Consider the following 15,639-nt stretch of genomic DNA (forward strand, 5'->3'; position numbering starts at 1 on the left):
AAATGTAGTTTTATTTTACATCTAAATTTAATTTGAATTCATCAATATAATAAAAATAAATTTGATAAAATTAAATTTCTATTCAAGTAATAGTCTCTTTTACATTTTTTTTATTAAAATTAATATTTAGTTCTATTATTATGTTCCGTACCTATGCATTTTTATTTATATAATTAAAACTGTGTAATTATGATTAAATAATTAGCCACAATTTATGTAGCATGGTTTGCCAGCTATTATATAATAACACTGTCCTGAAAATAACATAATAAAGGAAATCATTTGATTTTTTTTCCCATTAAATTATATATAAATCCTTATCATATTTTCTGGTGTGAAAGAAGATTAGAGTATTTACTGCTATGAGTTGATGAAACCTATTATAGGTTATTGCCATGCCAAGACTGAAACACAAGGAGCTAGCAATGTGTTCACTTAGAAGCCATGGATAAACTATGTATATAAGCAAAATGAGAAGGAGTATTCTATTTTTTTCGAGATCCATCTCATGGAGTTGCCTCAAGGTGATTTACTTGTGTTACTGGCATGTTTTTGTCTTAAAAATCAAAACAAAGGAATTATAAAATGAATACAAACAAGAAGATATATGCTCTCCCAAATTTGGAAACTTGCATATTTATAGAAAGTTCGAGCTAACAAATGAGATTTCATATTCGCTTGTCTCCAAACTCATCAAATGGAAACATCCAATCTACTACTTAATATCATTTTATAGTCACCCAAAATTAAACCATAATGAGAAGAGTCAATGCATGAAGAACGTAAAGCATGAACCAATTGTTGTGAGTCTGTGAAAATACAAAGATGATTCTTGAAGATGTGATTCAACCCAACCAAAGATCTCAAAGTCATAGCCTCCACTTCCAAAGCATTTCTACAGCCTTGATATCTTCCAAAAAGTGCCCTCGAAAACCAGAAATCCCCATGTTATTAAACAAGGCACCATCGATGAAAACATTTAAAGAAAGTCCATCTTTGTTGTGTACCGAAATGAAGGACTATGATCATGCAAACCATGCACAAAGGTCACATTATTGGACAATGAAGAGTTGACCCTCCAATCATGAATTATAAATTCAACAGAACAACATATAGCATTGGTAAAATTTTTTATATATATATATAATTAGGAGGTTTAATCTCCTCGAACGGTAGAGCGTAAAGATTTTTGACCAACTTGTATTCTCACTCTTATAAGGATATCTCCGTAACCAATTTATTTTTACGGTTAATAGAAAAAGAAAAATAAAAAGAAAAGTCTCCGTTTACACTAACTGAACAACCTCGACCCATTTATAAAACTCCTTAAAGTAAATATAACGATATAAAAATATTTATGAACACTTTTCTAGTGTTGTATGTATTATTTTTTGAGTGACAGTTTTTCTTTTCTTCTGTATTCGTTAAAGAAAAGTCAAAGACATTACAGGAATATCCTCATCCATCTAGATTAGAAAACAAATCATTTTCTAATTTATTACCTGTTTTAGGGCTGAAATTAATTGGCAATTATTACAATTGGGAAGAAAATATGTAAATTAATATTGTTGTTGGTAACAGCAATTTTTGGACATTAGGAGGGATTTCTTTTTTAGGTTAATAGAAAATAACTTAGGCTTTATGTCCTCATAACTAATTTTGGAAAAATTTCAAATATATGAGTTTGAAGAATAACCTGTATGCAGTGAAACTTTATTACAACGCACTTTAAATTGATGAAATGTGAAACTATGGATTCATAAAATCTGTGACATTTCATATTGGGCCTGATGTGGGCGATTACACGGCCTCAGTTTTGGTGGGTTTAGTTTAGTAGAGGTTTGTTTTGGGTTGGGCCACACAAACCTTATCCCAAGGCCATTTGGAACATTTACCCCAGTTGCATGGCACAACCATTACAAATTTTATTTTTAGTATTAGGAAGTGGAATTATTATTTGTTAACATACCGTTATCTTTACACAATCAACTGTGCTCGGGTTGATATTTTTAGGTACGTAATGAGTGAGAGGTTTCAAATTCAAATTCTTTTGACCATAAGAGTTTACACTGATTTAGCGAGCTAATGAAAGGGTTATCTCTCTTGTAACTAGAAATGACCACGATTTGATTTCAAATGAGAACCAAACCGGTCAAAATCGACACTAAATTGTAGTCAACAGTTCTAGTTTCAAATTATAATCAAAACTGTGAACTTAAAATTTAGTTTCGGTTCCTCATTTTTTAAAACCGAAACTGGTAGTTCCAATTTGAAACCGTAAAAAACATCTTCTTAAAAAAACACCCAACTTATTTTTTATTTTATTACAGTTTTTAAAGTAACTTTTAAGAATTTTTATTAAATTGGTTTAGTTTTTTTAATGTAATATTTATTATTATCATCATTTATTCAAGCGATAAATCTTTTAAAACTATTTTAAAAAGTTTAAAATATATAAATTTAATTTCGATTCAAAACTGAAACAAAATCAAAATTGACGGTTTCAAAACCGTCTTAGAAACCGCCTGAAAGTGGTTCGATTCTGATTTTATATTTTTCTAATTAGAACTAGCAATTTTGAAACCAAAACTGGCGGTTTTAGAACTATGGTCATGCCTATTCTTGTATAATGCGTAATATTATTTCGACCCACTGAATCTCCTATTAAATAAAAAAAAAAAATTGTTATCTTTATGCAAGACTTTATAGCATAAATGAGATTGTTTTAGCAATAATGGTATATTTTTAATATCATATAAAGAAAAGGTCTTTTTCCCAAACAAGTTAAGGATGCACTTCATGTTCATCTATAAATTTAAAAATGTTCAGAAATTATTTCAATCTCTATAATGCTAGTTATGACTTATGACCTTCAACCTAGAATAATAGTCTATGAACCAAAATCATCCCATGTACTATCCATGGTGTTAATATATTGGATTTAGCATTTAAAAATATTAAATGAGAGCTTCTCAAGTTTCAATAATATTTTACTCCCTTTGTTCCTGAATATCTATCATTTTTTGCTATTAAAAGAGAATTAATACTCTGAATTTTATAAAAATAGATAACAAAAATTCCATAATATTTTTGGAGGCTTAATTATTGAATGCAACCGGTCAAAAATTCTTTTCAACCCCCGCAGGAAAAATAAAATTATTTTTGAGAAAAATCACAATTATCCTTAAAGTTATTTTTTAAAATTTGACAAATTTATAAAAGAGATATGTAAGTAAAATCTGTTGGTCATCTTTAACCATCATCAACCACTTAAATCATCATTATTAGCAATTGGCAACCTGCCAATCACCATCCATCTAATTATTGTAATTGTTATATTTTTATATTCAATAATAATAAAAATTTATTAAAATTATTTTTTGAGGAACAATGTAACCTTAAAATCCTACTGCTACTAAACATTTATCTTACAGTCTCTTTGGTTCAATTTCACAAATCAAAATTTTATGGAATTCAATAAAATATTATATGTTTTGGCTATTTAATTTCTATTAAAATACAAAATTCAATTCTAAAAAATTTAATTATGTGGAATTGGTTATAACTAAAATCAAATTCTATTAAATTGGATATTTATTAGGTGTTTTGTAGCCAAATCAAATGAAGAGCTTTTAATTTTAAGAAAGACAATTTAGACATTCTAGCATATATTTTTAAAAAATCAATATATTTTAATCATTTTCTTAATTCTTGTGAAAAGATCAAATGTTACTATTAAAGTAGAACGAACGACTATTATATATTTTTTAAGATATATTAGTGTATTGATTGGTTTATATATTTATTAACCTTTATAAATTTACTTTATATCTAGTGACAAGTTTTATATGCACTTATTATTAGACTATGTGCTAAATATAAGTCCTTTTTACTTAAGTTAAACATTGTTGATTTTAAATGTTACTAGTAAGAGCAGTTTAGTTAGAAAATATGGTCAAATTAATGAAATTTTAATTATGAAACTATGAACGTTGAAATTCAATTGAGTTTTATATTTTTTACCTTGTATAAACAAAATATGAAATTCACTTCGAATAGAATCCATTTCAAATAAAATAATAGAATTCAACCAAATAAATTTAATAAATACAACTTCAAATAAATTTAAAAAAAAAATCCTTTATTAAATTAATTACTTGTTTGAAAGAAACAATTAAAAATAATTATCAATAAACAAATTTTAGCTAATTAATAGTGTTTGTGTAAATGGCCCCACCTTGAAACAAAAATTAGTGGGACAACACACAAACTAATAAAAAAGCTATTGGTTTATTCTTTACTCACTAACTTTCATACAAAAATTTTCCCACTCCTAATTATTGGCCAATGGCCACTACCTATCATTTGCATATTTCTTTTTCCTTTAATAGTAATAAATAGTATGAACTTAAATATAAAAATTAATAATGATAGTAACAATAACCAAGAACCGCGTCAATCTCAGTTTCTCTCCTCATGCATACGTCAGAATGACATCAAAATTGCGAGGTAAATTAATTAATATTATCCTATTTGACAAAAAAAAAAGAAGAAAAATACAAAAGGGTTAGGCTCAGTCAGTCCCCTACTTCCCCCCACCCTTCAAAACAGGTAAAGATATTAAGGGTCGAAATGGTTTTTACTCTAAAATTAGTCAATGAATTAGAGAATTTTTTATCAATTAGCTATGGAATTTGTCGGTAATTACCAATGGATTAAAGCTTTCTTTAGCAATTTATAGATTATATTTTCATAAATAAAGTATAGAAAATTCTTCAATAAACGGATTTATTTTTGTTATCTAACTTGTGTTTTTATAAGTAAAATGCAAAAATTCTTTAATAAAATGATTTGTTTTGGTTATCTAAATGGTAATCAGCAAGTTTTCATAGGTAAAGTGCGAAAAATTCTTTGATAAACGGATTTATTTTTGTTATCTACATGGCATTCATCATGTTTTCATAAATAAAATGTGGAAAATTTTTCAATAAATAGATTTATTTTTATCATCGCCGTCCGTCGATAAATAAATTTATCACATCAGGATGATATCAAAATTTTAAGGTAATTAGTTAGCATGATCCCATTTGAGAAAAGAAGAAAAGTACAAAAAAAAAGTTAGGGTCAGCCCCCTACTTCAACCCCTCAAAACAAAAAGAAAAATCTTATGGACTTTGGACTTATTGGAAATGTTTTTACTCTAAAATTAGTCAATGACGGTAACTCACAAGCGTAGACCCGAGTTCCTCCAAGATTTGATTACAGTGTAGATAGATGCGTACGAGATTTGAGTTCAAGTTCATATCTTATTCTTCAAAATTTTTTTTTATTTTTATTTTTTTATAGAAAAGTATCAGTTCAGAAGCCATTTTGAATGTTACGAGTAAAATTGAGCTCTTAAAAAAAAATTATATAAAGAATTGTTTGTTAACATAATTAAAAATTCAACATAAAGGATTATTGGTTTTGAATTCTTTAAGTGACTTTCATTTGACAGATTTCCTGTCAACACATGTCAAAACCCCATTCGCACATATAAGATTTTAATAATAAATTAATGATGGATAATATTGATTTTACTTAATCTAAGTAAATTAATGCAACTCTTTGAGGTTTATTATAATTAGCAAGCAGTTAATGTGGTTTAAAAATAAATATCTTCCGTCCATGAGTTTATGTTAATAACCCAATTAATATTTTAATTCTTGTTTATTATATATTATATATAATCACTGCAGACATATAAACCAGAATCAAACTAGAGGTTGATCAGTACATGTGCTTCAAGTGTATCTTATAGTATCATGGCCAAAGCAAATAATTAAGCCACTAATTATTTGTTTTTTTCCTTAATTAATTAGACGATCAAACATTTGAATATTCGATTTAAAATTATTATTTTTATCTCTGTGCACATCTAGTTGCACCAGTATATGTATATAAAAAAAATATAAAAAAAAAATAAATTTATATATTTATAATGGGATGGATTTGAAGATCAATGAACATGAGATCTACTGTTATATTTTATTTTATTTTTTAATTTTTTTTGACCGGAAGAAACTGACTTTGAAATCAATCTTATTGAATATATAGACATTTATTGGGAAACAAACAAATTATAAGTTGCATTATGAAAATATAATAATGCAAATACATATATAATTATGTATAAATGTTACTTTAAATTATTATTTAGATACAGTAAGTGCCTCGTTTATTATTTTTTGAACGAAGATGATTGAAATATATATATAATTATAATTAAACTAATTACCTTATCATTATGATTTGACTACATTAAATCGATTTAGACTCTCTTTGAAATAGAGAGGAAAGAAAATATGGGAAAAAGAAAAATAAGAAAAGGTTGTATTATTTTTCTTCTTAATTATTTTTGGATTGAAAAGAAAGTAAAATCGGTGAAAGAAAATAAATTATTTTTTCTCTTATTTAAAAAGTTCAAATTAAGCAATAAAGAAATATCATTCTTGTAAATTTAAATTTTAACCATAATTTTTACTTCACACGTGGGTAATTAAGTAATTTAATAGTGAGTAATTTGATTTTGAACTTATAATTATAATTACATAAATGTTAACATTTATAAAAATACTTAGACAAATATAACATTCTAAGTACTATTATTTAACATGGTCAAAATTGTATAATTCTTTTAAAGATAAGCTATACTATTTTTTAAGTAATTTTTTTTAACAACATTTATATTTCATATCAATTAATTATCATAAAACAATTTCATTATATTAATAATTAGGTAACTATTTATTGTACATTTAAAAATTTTAAATAAATAAAACATGTGTAAACTTATAATAACATCAAAGGGTCTCAAGTACTTTGACTTAATTTAGTGGTGGGCCTGAATTACACAAGCCTAAACCATAATTATACTTAAATATATTTAAAATAGTCATTGCTTATATTATGAATTAAGATAGATAATATATCAATTTATATGTCACAGCGATTTTTCTAATATTAAATCTCGTATTTAAAATGCCATTTAAAAGGAGAAGCAAATACAAAATTTATTGCATATTAAGACATAGATTAATGATAATTGCGTATACAACTTGACAATCATCTCCGATGTTAAAAAAATATATATAAAGTTTATTTTTAAACTGAAAGTTAGAGTATTAGATGTGTAATAAAAGACAAATAGCGGATGTATTCAAATACGAAGTTAACCATATTTTAGTCTCAATATCAAAATATTGTTTAGTTTAGCTATTCATACCGGTTGATAGCTAATGAGTGATGGTTCTATTTATACCAGCTGATAGCTAGTGTAAAATGACTATTAAGAGTATAATTTTATAGATGGTGATATATAATGTATATATTTTTAAAAAATTAAAATATAATACATTATATCAATGAAATATTAATTAATATTTTAAAAAATAATATTTATAGAAAATTATTATTTTTATATAATTTTTAACAAAATAATAAAAAATATTAATTTTAAAAAATAATGTTATTAGTTATTATTTTTATAATGTTAATGAAGCCAAAATATAATATAAATATAAATTAAAAATCATCTGACATGAAAAAGCTCCAAAATATATCGATAGAATTTATAAGTTGTTGGTTAAAAAACTTACCAAACATTACTAATTTAGCTGTTATATAGGAATCATTAATCAACTGCATAGATAAGATGAGCCAAACGTGGTCTCTAAAAATTCAGACCATATTAATAGAAATCACAAAATATAAAAAATAATAAAAAATAACATGCAAGTGATATTATTATAAAGCTAGTAGAACTTAATGAAAAAGATTCGTAATCTAATTGGATTCAAAAAAGAATAAAAAATATATGGGATTGAAACTAAACCCATTAAAGAGCAGTTACAAACCACGTGTGAGATGGACAGTCTTCAATGTCTAAATAAAGTATTAAAATATATAAACTAATATCAAATTATCAATTACTCAATTATTTAAAAACATTAAGTCTTGTATTAATAATTTAATAAAGAAATATAATGTCATGTTTGTGGCCATAATCCTAATTATTTTCGGAAAATATATTTGGCAAATTGGTTCCATATAATTTTTATTGTAATGGTTAAAACGTCTAAAGTCATTATAGATATTTTATCAAACTACAGTAAAAATTGTGTCAAACCCAAATTAAATCATTAATACGATTCAATAATTTTATTCGTTGCTTAAAATGAAATAGAAGAATTGCTCTATTTTGAGTTTTGTTAAGAGATTCTAAATCTTGTTTGGGATTTTGGTTTCTTCCGATATTGAAAATGGGATTAAAATTTTCCTTTTATTCACAATATATTCAATTTGTTGAACGTAAGTTAGAATGAAGACGAGGGATAGAGGAGAGGTTAAATATTAACTTTCCTTAGTAATTTGATGTACAGCTCACGTGATTTATGGAGTAAATGAGGATTTTGTACACGTGATTATCAGATTAAGCAAAATTAAGAGGCTTACACTACAAATACCTGCAACTATGTGACTGTTGCAAAATCACTCTAAAACGACATTTGTACTTTATGTATACCTTGTTTGAAAACCTTAGATATATTGTTAAACTATAAAAATGACTGAAGAGATATTTAATACGAGACCTACTCATTGACCTTGAATTAAGTTAACACAATAAATCAAAAACTCACCGTTTTGCTCCCTTTCTCCTAACTCAAAATCCCTCTCTTGCAAACCAACATTCATCATCTAAAATTCCAAATAGTTACTGTTTTGTAAGCCAACGATTTACAATAACGATTAAGTTAAAAAAAGCAGTTACTGTTACTGATTTTGTAAATCGTTAACATGTTCTTAACTTCCTCTTTTTAATTTTTTACTCTCTTTTGTAGAGTTTTCTTTTTGTTGAAACGTAGAGCAAGAAGATGTTTATGAAGATGATAAACATAATTGAGTGTAGAACAAAACATTTAGAAAAAAGAAATACAAAATTATGAGTTACAAAGCCTGGCCCATGTTCTGCTTTGCTCTTGTGTAGGTTTCTTTTGAACAATAACATTTCTGCTGTCTGTACTTTGTAATCTTATTTGATGGCATTTTACCAACTAATTTCTGTGTAATTTTTTATGAGGTTCCTAAATTATGATTGTGACATCCCAGGTTTGGGGCACAACACCTTAGGCAAATCCCACATCGGCTACGCACAAGGTGGAAGTCCTATACATAAAGGGTGGCAACCTTGAACATGGTAGACGCGTTTAAAACCGTGCGGTGTAGGGGCATCCGGGCCATCCGAGGACTACACCAAAGCGGACAATATCTACCTAGGTCATACAGTGGCATATGACATCCCAGGTTTGGGGCATATAGCATACAGTATCATCCAGGGAGACGCGTTTTGGGCTGGCAGAGTGGAGGTTTCCCTGGCCCAGAAACAAAACCGTGCGGGCTTGTGTGGCCCAAAGCGGACAATATCTACTATGGGCTGGGCTATTACAATGATTCTGTTAACATTTTTGAAACCTTGTAATCACTAATTAGTTCTTGAAAATAGAAGTTCTTATATTTTAATTTGATTATAATTTAGAGACTAATTTATTTTTTCTAAAATATAGTAAATTAACTAAATTGAGATAATTCTATAAATTAGATTCTTCTTATTATTTAATTTAATTTTGAAAATTAAAATAAATGAATAATAATGTACGTAACTTAGGAGAAATGCAAAAATATTCGTAAAATCTACCTTTTATATTTTTTACTTGTAGTATCATACAACACCATATAGGAACTGTTATTTACCCAAATACAGGCATTGTTTTACTTTCACTTTTTTACTTTTTAACTTTCCTTGTCGGGGCGAGGTTGAAGAGTGGGGTGGAGTAGATGTAAAATCTCAAACAATTCTGACGCTTCAAACGCAAGCAAAGAAAGGTGGATGAGCTGGCGCTTTCTGAAGAGGACCTTCGCACGTGTGTTACGCGTTGTCTCTTTTAATTACATGTGTACTCAAGCCAAGAATATATAATAATTCTTCTAATACTGCATAAAATTGATAGTTTCACCCTGTTACAAGTTAAAAACCTGTACTTATCAATTTTGTACGTTATATTTAATATTCTCAGAAAATAAAATATTTATGTTAAAATTAAAAGATTCATTGAAAAATTAATATTTTCTTGTTATCATAATTTTAAGTATAAAATTTTTTTAGATAATAAATTGAGTAGAGAATAAATTTATTGTTGCAGTAACTCTTTATGTAGTGTTTTGCATTTTAAAGTCTATCATATAAAATTTATACTAGTATTCAAAGTTTGAAGGAGCAGATTAATTTTAATATTTTATACTAACAAAATACAATTGAAAGCTATTAAATAACTAACCGTTGTTACAATATTTAATTTTGTCTACCATAACCTAAATTTTATTAAAATATTTCATACTGTTTAGAAATTAAAAATATAAAAATATTAAAGATTAATCATGTAATTAATTAGTTCGAGCCATTTTGGTACTAATTGGACCCTGCTAGAATATCAAATTTCAAACTGTCTATATATGTATATATATATATATATATATAAATTTATTACATAATTCATAAAACATTTGTCCCATATGGTCTCTATATATTTTTATATTCAAAAGCAACTTAAATTAAAACAAACGAAAATGAGGAATAAAAAATAAAAATATATAGAGGGGAGAGAAAGTCCATGAGAGGGTAGATTTATATATAAGTAGGTAGGCAGTGGCCATATGCTACCCTTGTCATCTCTGTGTGCCTATCTTTTCAAGAATCATCACCTCTCAAAGCTCTCTCTTCATTTAGCAATTCCTCTATCAAATCTTTTGGGTTTGGAATAGAGAAAGAAAAAGAGAGATGGGGAGGCAACCATGTTGTGACAAAGTTGGATTAAAGAAAGGGCCATGGACAGCTGAAGAAGATAAGAAACTCATTAACTTTATCCTCACCAATGGCCAATGTTGTTGGAGAGCTGTTCCTAAGCTTGCAGGTCTTTGATTCCCCATTTCTCTCATTGCATGTTTCCATTCATAAACAAGAGATATTAGTAACTCTTTCTTTCTTTAATATTCTTGGGTTAAAGGCCTCTTTAATTTTTTGTTTCTTGAATTCTGGAATTTCTTGGGATTCCTTTGGCATTAATATTAAACTTATATATCTCTGCACCATTTTCTCAGTATTATATGTTTTTAGTTTCAAGATTTCAAGCTTAGAAAAGCAGAAAAATTTCAAGATTTTCCTTCTTTTTAGGCTCTTCCAAGAACGGAAAGGAAAGGAAAGAAAAGAAAATGAATTGTTTGCTAATGAGTTAAGGGTAACTGTGTGATTGCAGGGTTATTAAGGTGTGGAAAGAGTTGCAGATTAAGATGGACAAACTATTTAAGGCCAGATTTGAAGAGAGGTCTTTTATCAGAATATGAGGAGAAAATGGTCATTGACCTCCATGCTCAACTTGGCAACAGGTCTCTCTCTCTCTCTCTCTCTCTCTCTCTCTCTCTGTGTTTCAAAGTTGATTTGCTTCTTCTCAACTTAAACTCTTGTCTTTACTTGGGTTGTTAAAGTTTCACTCTTGAGAACAGCTTCAGGTTCAAAATAAAAGAATTTATCAATGAAAGTCTTTTGGAAGTATGAAACTTTTAATTCATACTACTAATTTATCTTTAAAAAACAAAAAGATTGACTCAAGCAGTTACAACTAATTTACTAATAGACAAGGTTAAAATTTTTAAACAATTCAAATAAATATATGGTCATGGTTAAAAAGAAAAAGAAAATTTTGAAATTATTAAATACTAGAAAATTTATGGACTTGGTCTAAAATACATTATTGTTTAAATTTAATAAAAGAAAATGATAAGTCATTGTTACTTTTGAGTTTGGTATAAAAAAATTTTTATTTCTTTTTTCATCATCATAAGCATGAGGTCCCTTACTTTCCAAGCTCTAGGCAATACTTCCCTAAAATGGACCTTTATCAGCTAGTGGCTATAATACAAGTAAGCCACTCTTGTTTGAAGTGGTCCCAAATGTCTAAATTTAATTATTTTCTTTTCTAATCATTAATCTTTTTTTTTTTTTCCTTTAATGAGATTTTAATTCAGTGATTAAAGCTCATGGGTACTATGAGACTTAAAAAAAGTTTTCCATGTTGAACTTTTAAATTATATTTGTAATTATAATATTTGATTCTACCTTGATAAGTTTGTTCTGCTTTAATAAAACATTTTTGTTTCTTGTTGACAGATGGTCCAAGATTGCATCTCATTTGCCTGGAAGAACTGATAATGAAATCAAGAATCATTGGAACACCCACATCAAGAAAAAGCTTAAAAAAATGGGTATTGATCCTCTCACCCATAAACCACTTCCAACCACTGAATCATCACCATCACCACCACCACCTCCACCTCAAGAACAAGAAATTCAAGAAAAGCAACAATTAGGGGAATTGGACCAAACCAAGAAAATAGATCAAGTGTCTATAAATTCAAGAATCAGTGATGATGAGGCTAAAACAGAGGAAATCACATTATATGACCCAATGGAGCTAATTTCTAATAATATTGGTTCTAATACTCATGATAATAATGATGATGACGGGTTTTGCATAGATGAAGTTCCACTAATTGAACCTCATGAAATATTGGTTCCTTCTTCTTCTTCTTCTCCAACAACAACAACACCTTGTTCTTCTTCATCTTCATCTTCATCTTCATCTTCATCTTCTTGTTCTTATGGGTCAAACAAGAATAATAGTGACAATAATATTCATGAAGAGTTACAATTTCCAGATTTTGAGTGGCCAAACAGTGCTATTGAATTGTGGGATGATGAGTTGATAAGCGGTTGTTGGGATTTATTAATCAATGATGCTGATGCTGCTGCTTCTTCTGTTGATGATCCTCCTCCTCTGAATCAGTGCCCAAGAATGGTTTTGGATCAAGATTCTTGGACATTTGGGATTCTGTAGTAATTTGGAGAGAAAAGAAAAGAAAATTTGATGTGGGGCTTATAAGCTGTAGCTTTGTTTGTTTAGTTGCTAAAATACAAAGGGAGAAAAATAAAGAATCTGGGAAAACCCCCGTCTTTGATTTTAGCCTATTCTTGAAACCATTTTCTTCAATCTTTTGGAGGGAAAAAGTTTATAATAAAAGTGAAAATGAAAAACTTTTGTACATGATGGAATTGTATACTTTCCTTGGTTGTGATTTTTTTTGTCCTTTTAATTTTTAATTTATTACAATAATGATATTTTGTGAATAGATTAGAATTGTTGCATTTTTTTTTTTAATTTTCTTGGATGAAATATGGAGCAGTAGAAAGTAACTTCTTTCTGTCTCTTTTATTCCTCCGCCATTTCTTTAATTAAAACTTTTTTTGTCTGCAGTTTTACAAATGAAAGGGTGTTTATAAGTGATTTAAGTGATAAGAGATATTTGAGTTTAATGATCTGTTTAAGATTAAGAGTTCAACCCGTAAAAAAAATACTTATAGAGAGAGGTAACCACTAATCCAAAAATAAGATTATTTTCATATTCAAAAATATAAAAATACTCATAGTAATAAACGAAGAGATTAAAGGGTATTTACATATTAAGAATATTAAGAATTTGATTCGATCAGTGAATCAGTAACTATGTTTTTAAATATTATTTTAAAATTTTAATAAATATTTTTTATTTATATAATGCATTGAAATAAAAAATAAAATATTCACCTTAAAATGATTTTAGAAAATATACATCAATGAATCATAATATATAAAAAATTATACTCTCTCCATCCCATTTTTATTTGCTTGTTTTTTTTTTTTTTTTGAATGTCCCAAAATATTTGCAAGGTTTTTAAATTTGTATATCTAAACAATTATATTTTTCATAATAACTTTTATGATTGTTCAATAAATGAACGGCTTTTATTAATATTTTAATGAGTTAAGGGCAAAAAATGGTAAAATAATATTTATTGATTAAATTTTTAATATACGTGTTTTGTCAAACCATGCAAATAAAATGGAAAAGAGTACATTTTATATCGTTTTACATTTTAACAACCAAAATTTTACTAAATAGCATTGTTGATCACCTAACTGCTATCAGATTTCAGTTGGTTTTAACAGCTAAACCAAACGAATCTAAACACCAACTCTGTGTTGAAATTTTCTCATCTATTACATTTTTTTAAAGAAAAAAGAAAAACGTAATCGAAATCCATTCAAACCAAAATGAAAATAATAATCAAGAGAAGTGGAGAAAAAATAGTGGGTTCCACATTCGTTCCCAAAGTCTTTCTATTTTTATTTTACTAGTATAGCTATAGTATAATGAGTTGCAAACATGGGAAGCATAAACCAAAATGATAATTGTACAGTTCCATCGATTCGTCAGCTACTATTTTATAGTATTATTAGAGATTAAAAGTAATATTTTTTTTTTTTTTTAAGGGAAAAAGTAATGTTCTTCAATATAGGAAAATGTATATAAGTTGGCAATCAGCAAACAATATTCTCCATTTATTATTTCTAAAAAATATTGTTGTATGCCTGCTTGAAAAAATATTTTCCATTTATAATTTTATGTATAATCATCTTTGTTAAATTTGTAGCAATGAAGTTTATTTTCTTTTCAAAAATCATTTGAAAAGAAATAGCAAGATGTTGTCCATTTATGGCTTCTCACACATCACTCTCAAAAGGCTTCTTGCTCTTGTCTATTCTTATATACATTACTTTACATTGTGTTTAGCTAATGTGAGACTTATCTAATGTAAACTAACATCTCAAGCTAGCACCTCATCTGATGTATATGTTACAAAAAAGAATCCTAATATTGATATAGAGAATGTCAAATTAGATTTATACACTTTGGTAAATTCACGTAAAATTAATTTTTATTTATTCAATAATGGAGAATTAAAATAATATTATTTAGATAATTTTACTCAAAATTGTGTTGTCTGTGAAAGTTAAAGCTTGTGATATGTAATTAGTTAACTTGGGAAGGATACCAGGGATTGCTTTGTCGTGTGTAACAAAACCGTAGGCTGCTAGTAACAATGACACAAGTCCAACTGTTATATTATATACATCATAATTTATTTTAATTTTAATTTGCTTGCCCGCCACAGTTTAATTAATTTAGATTGGATCTTACTAAATTTACATAATATATACTATATTCGTTAGCAATAGAATAGAAACGGGAGAAAAATATACCAAAAAGATAATTCTTTTATATCTTATTAATATTCAATTAATATTAATTAGCGATCGCGACTCAATGAAATTTTTCTTTTTACATACATACACAGCTCATTCTGTATAATAACAAAATAATTCAATGAAAACTACCGGTCAAGATGCAATAACCAAAGCCACCGTACCAATGCAATTACAATGGGAGAGTCTGAAAAATAATTAAATTGGTACTTTACCCTTTAGTTTTAAGGAACAAAATTAAGGGTTTTTATCGAATTAAACTTCGAATAATTCACGTGCGATTTAGCTTATTTGTAGTTTTAATTTTACACACAACATCGGGTAATAATATTGTTCAATAACTTTGTTTTATTTTCCAAAAATGAATTATTTATAAAACTCTTGAAATTATTTATATTGTTTCAAA

The 15,639-nt window shown here is 27.2% G+C and overlaps 1 protein-coding gene across 1 annotated transcript; it reads left to right on the forward strand.

The window, feature by feature from the left end:
- Window positions 1–10,736: 10,736 nt before the first annotated feature.
- MYB43 (myb domain protein 43) lies at window positions 10,737–13,278 on the forward strand. The gene is made up of 3 exons (XM_012231026.4): window positions 10,737–11,006; window positions 11,349–11,478; window positions 12,260–13,278. Exons 1-3 carry the CDS (start codon window positions 10,874–10,876, stop codon window positions 12,984–12,986), a joined length of 990 nt encoding a protein of 329 aa, XP_012086416.1. The 5' UTR covers window positions 10,737–10,873; the 3' UTR covers window positions 12,987–13,278.
- The last annotated feature ends 2,361 nt before the right edge of the window (window positions 13,279–15,639 follow it).

Source organism: Jatropha curcas, chromosome 4, assembly GCF_041381405.1.
Source record: "Jatropha curcas cultivar XTBG-Jc1 chromosome 4, XTBG_Jcur_1.0, whole genome shotgun sequence".
NCBI classification, from domain to species: domain Eukaryota; kingdom Viridiplantae; phylum Streptophyta; class Magnoliopsida; order Malpighiales; family Euphorbiaceae; genus Jatropha; species Jatropha curcas.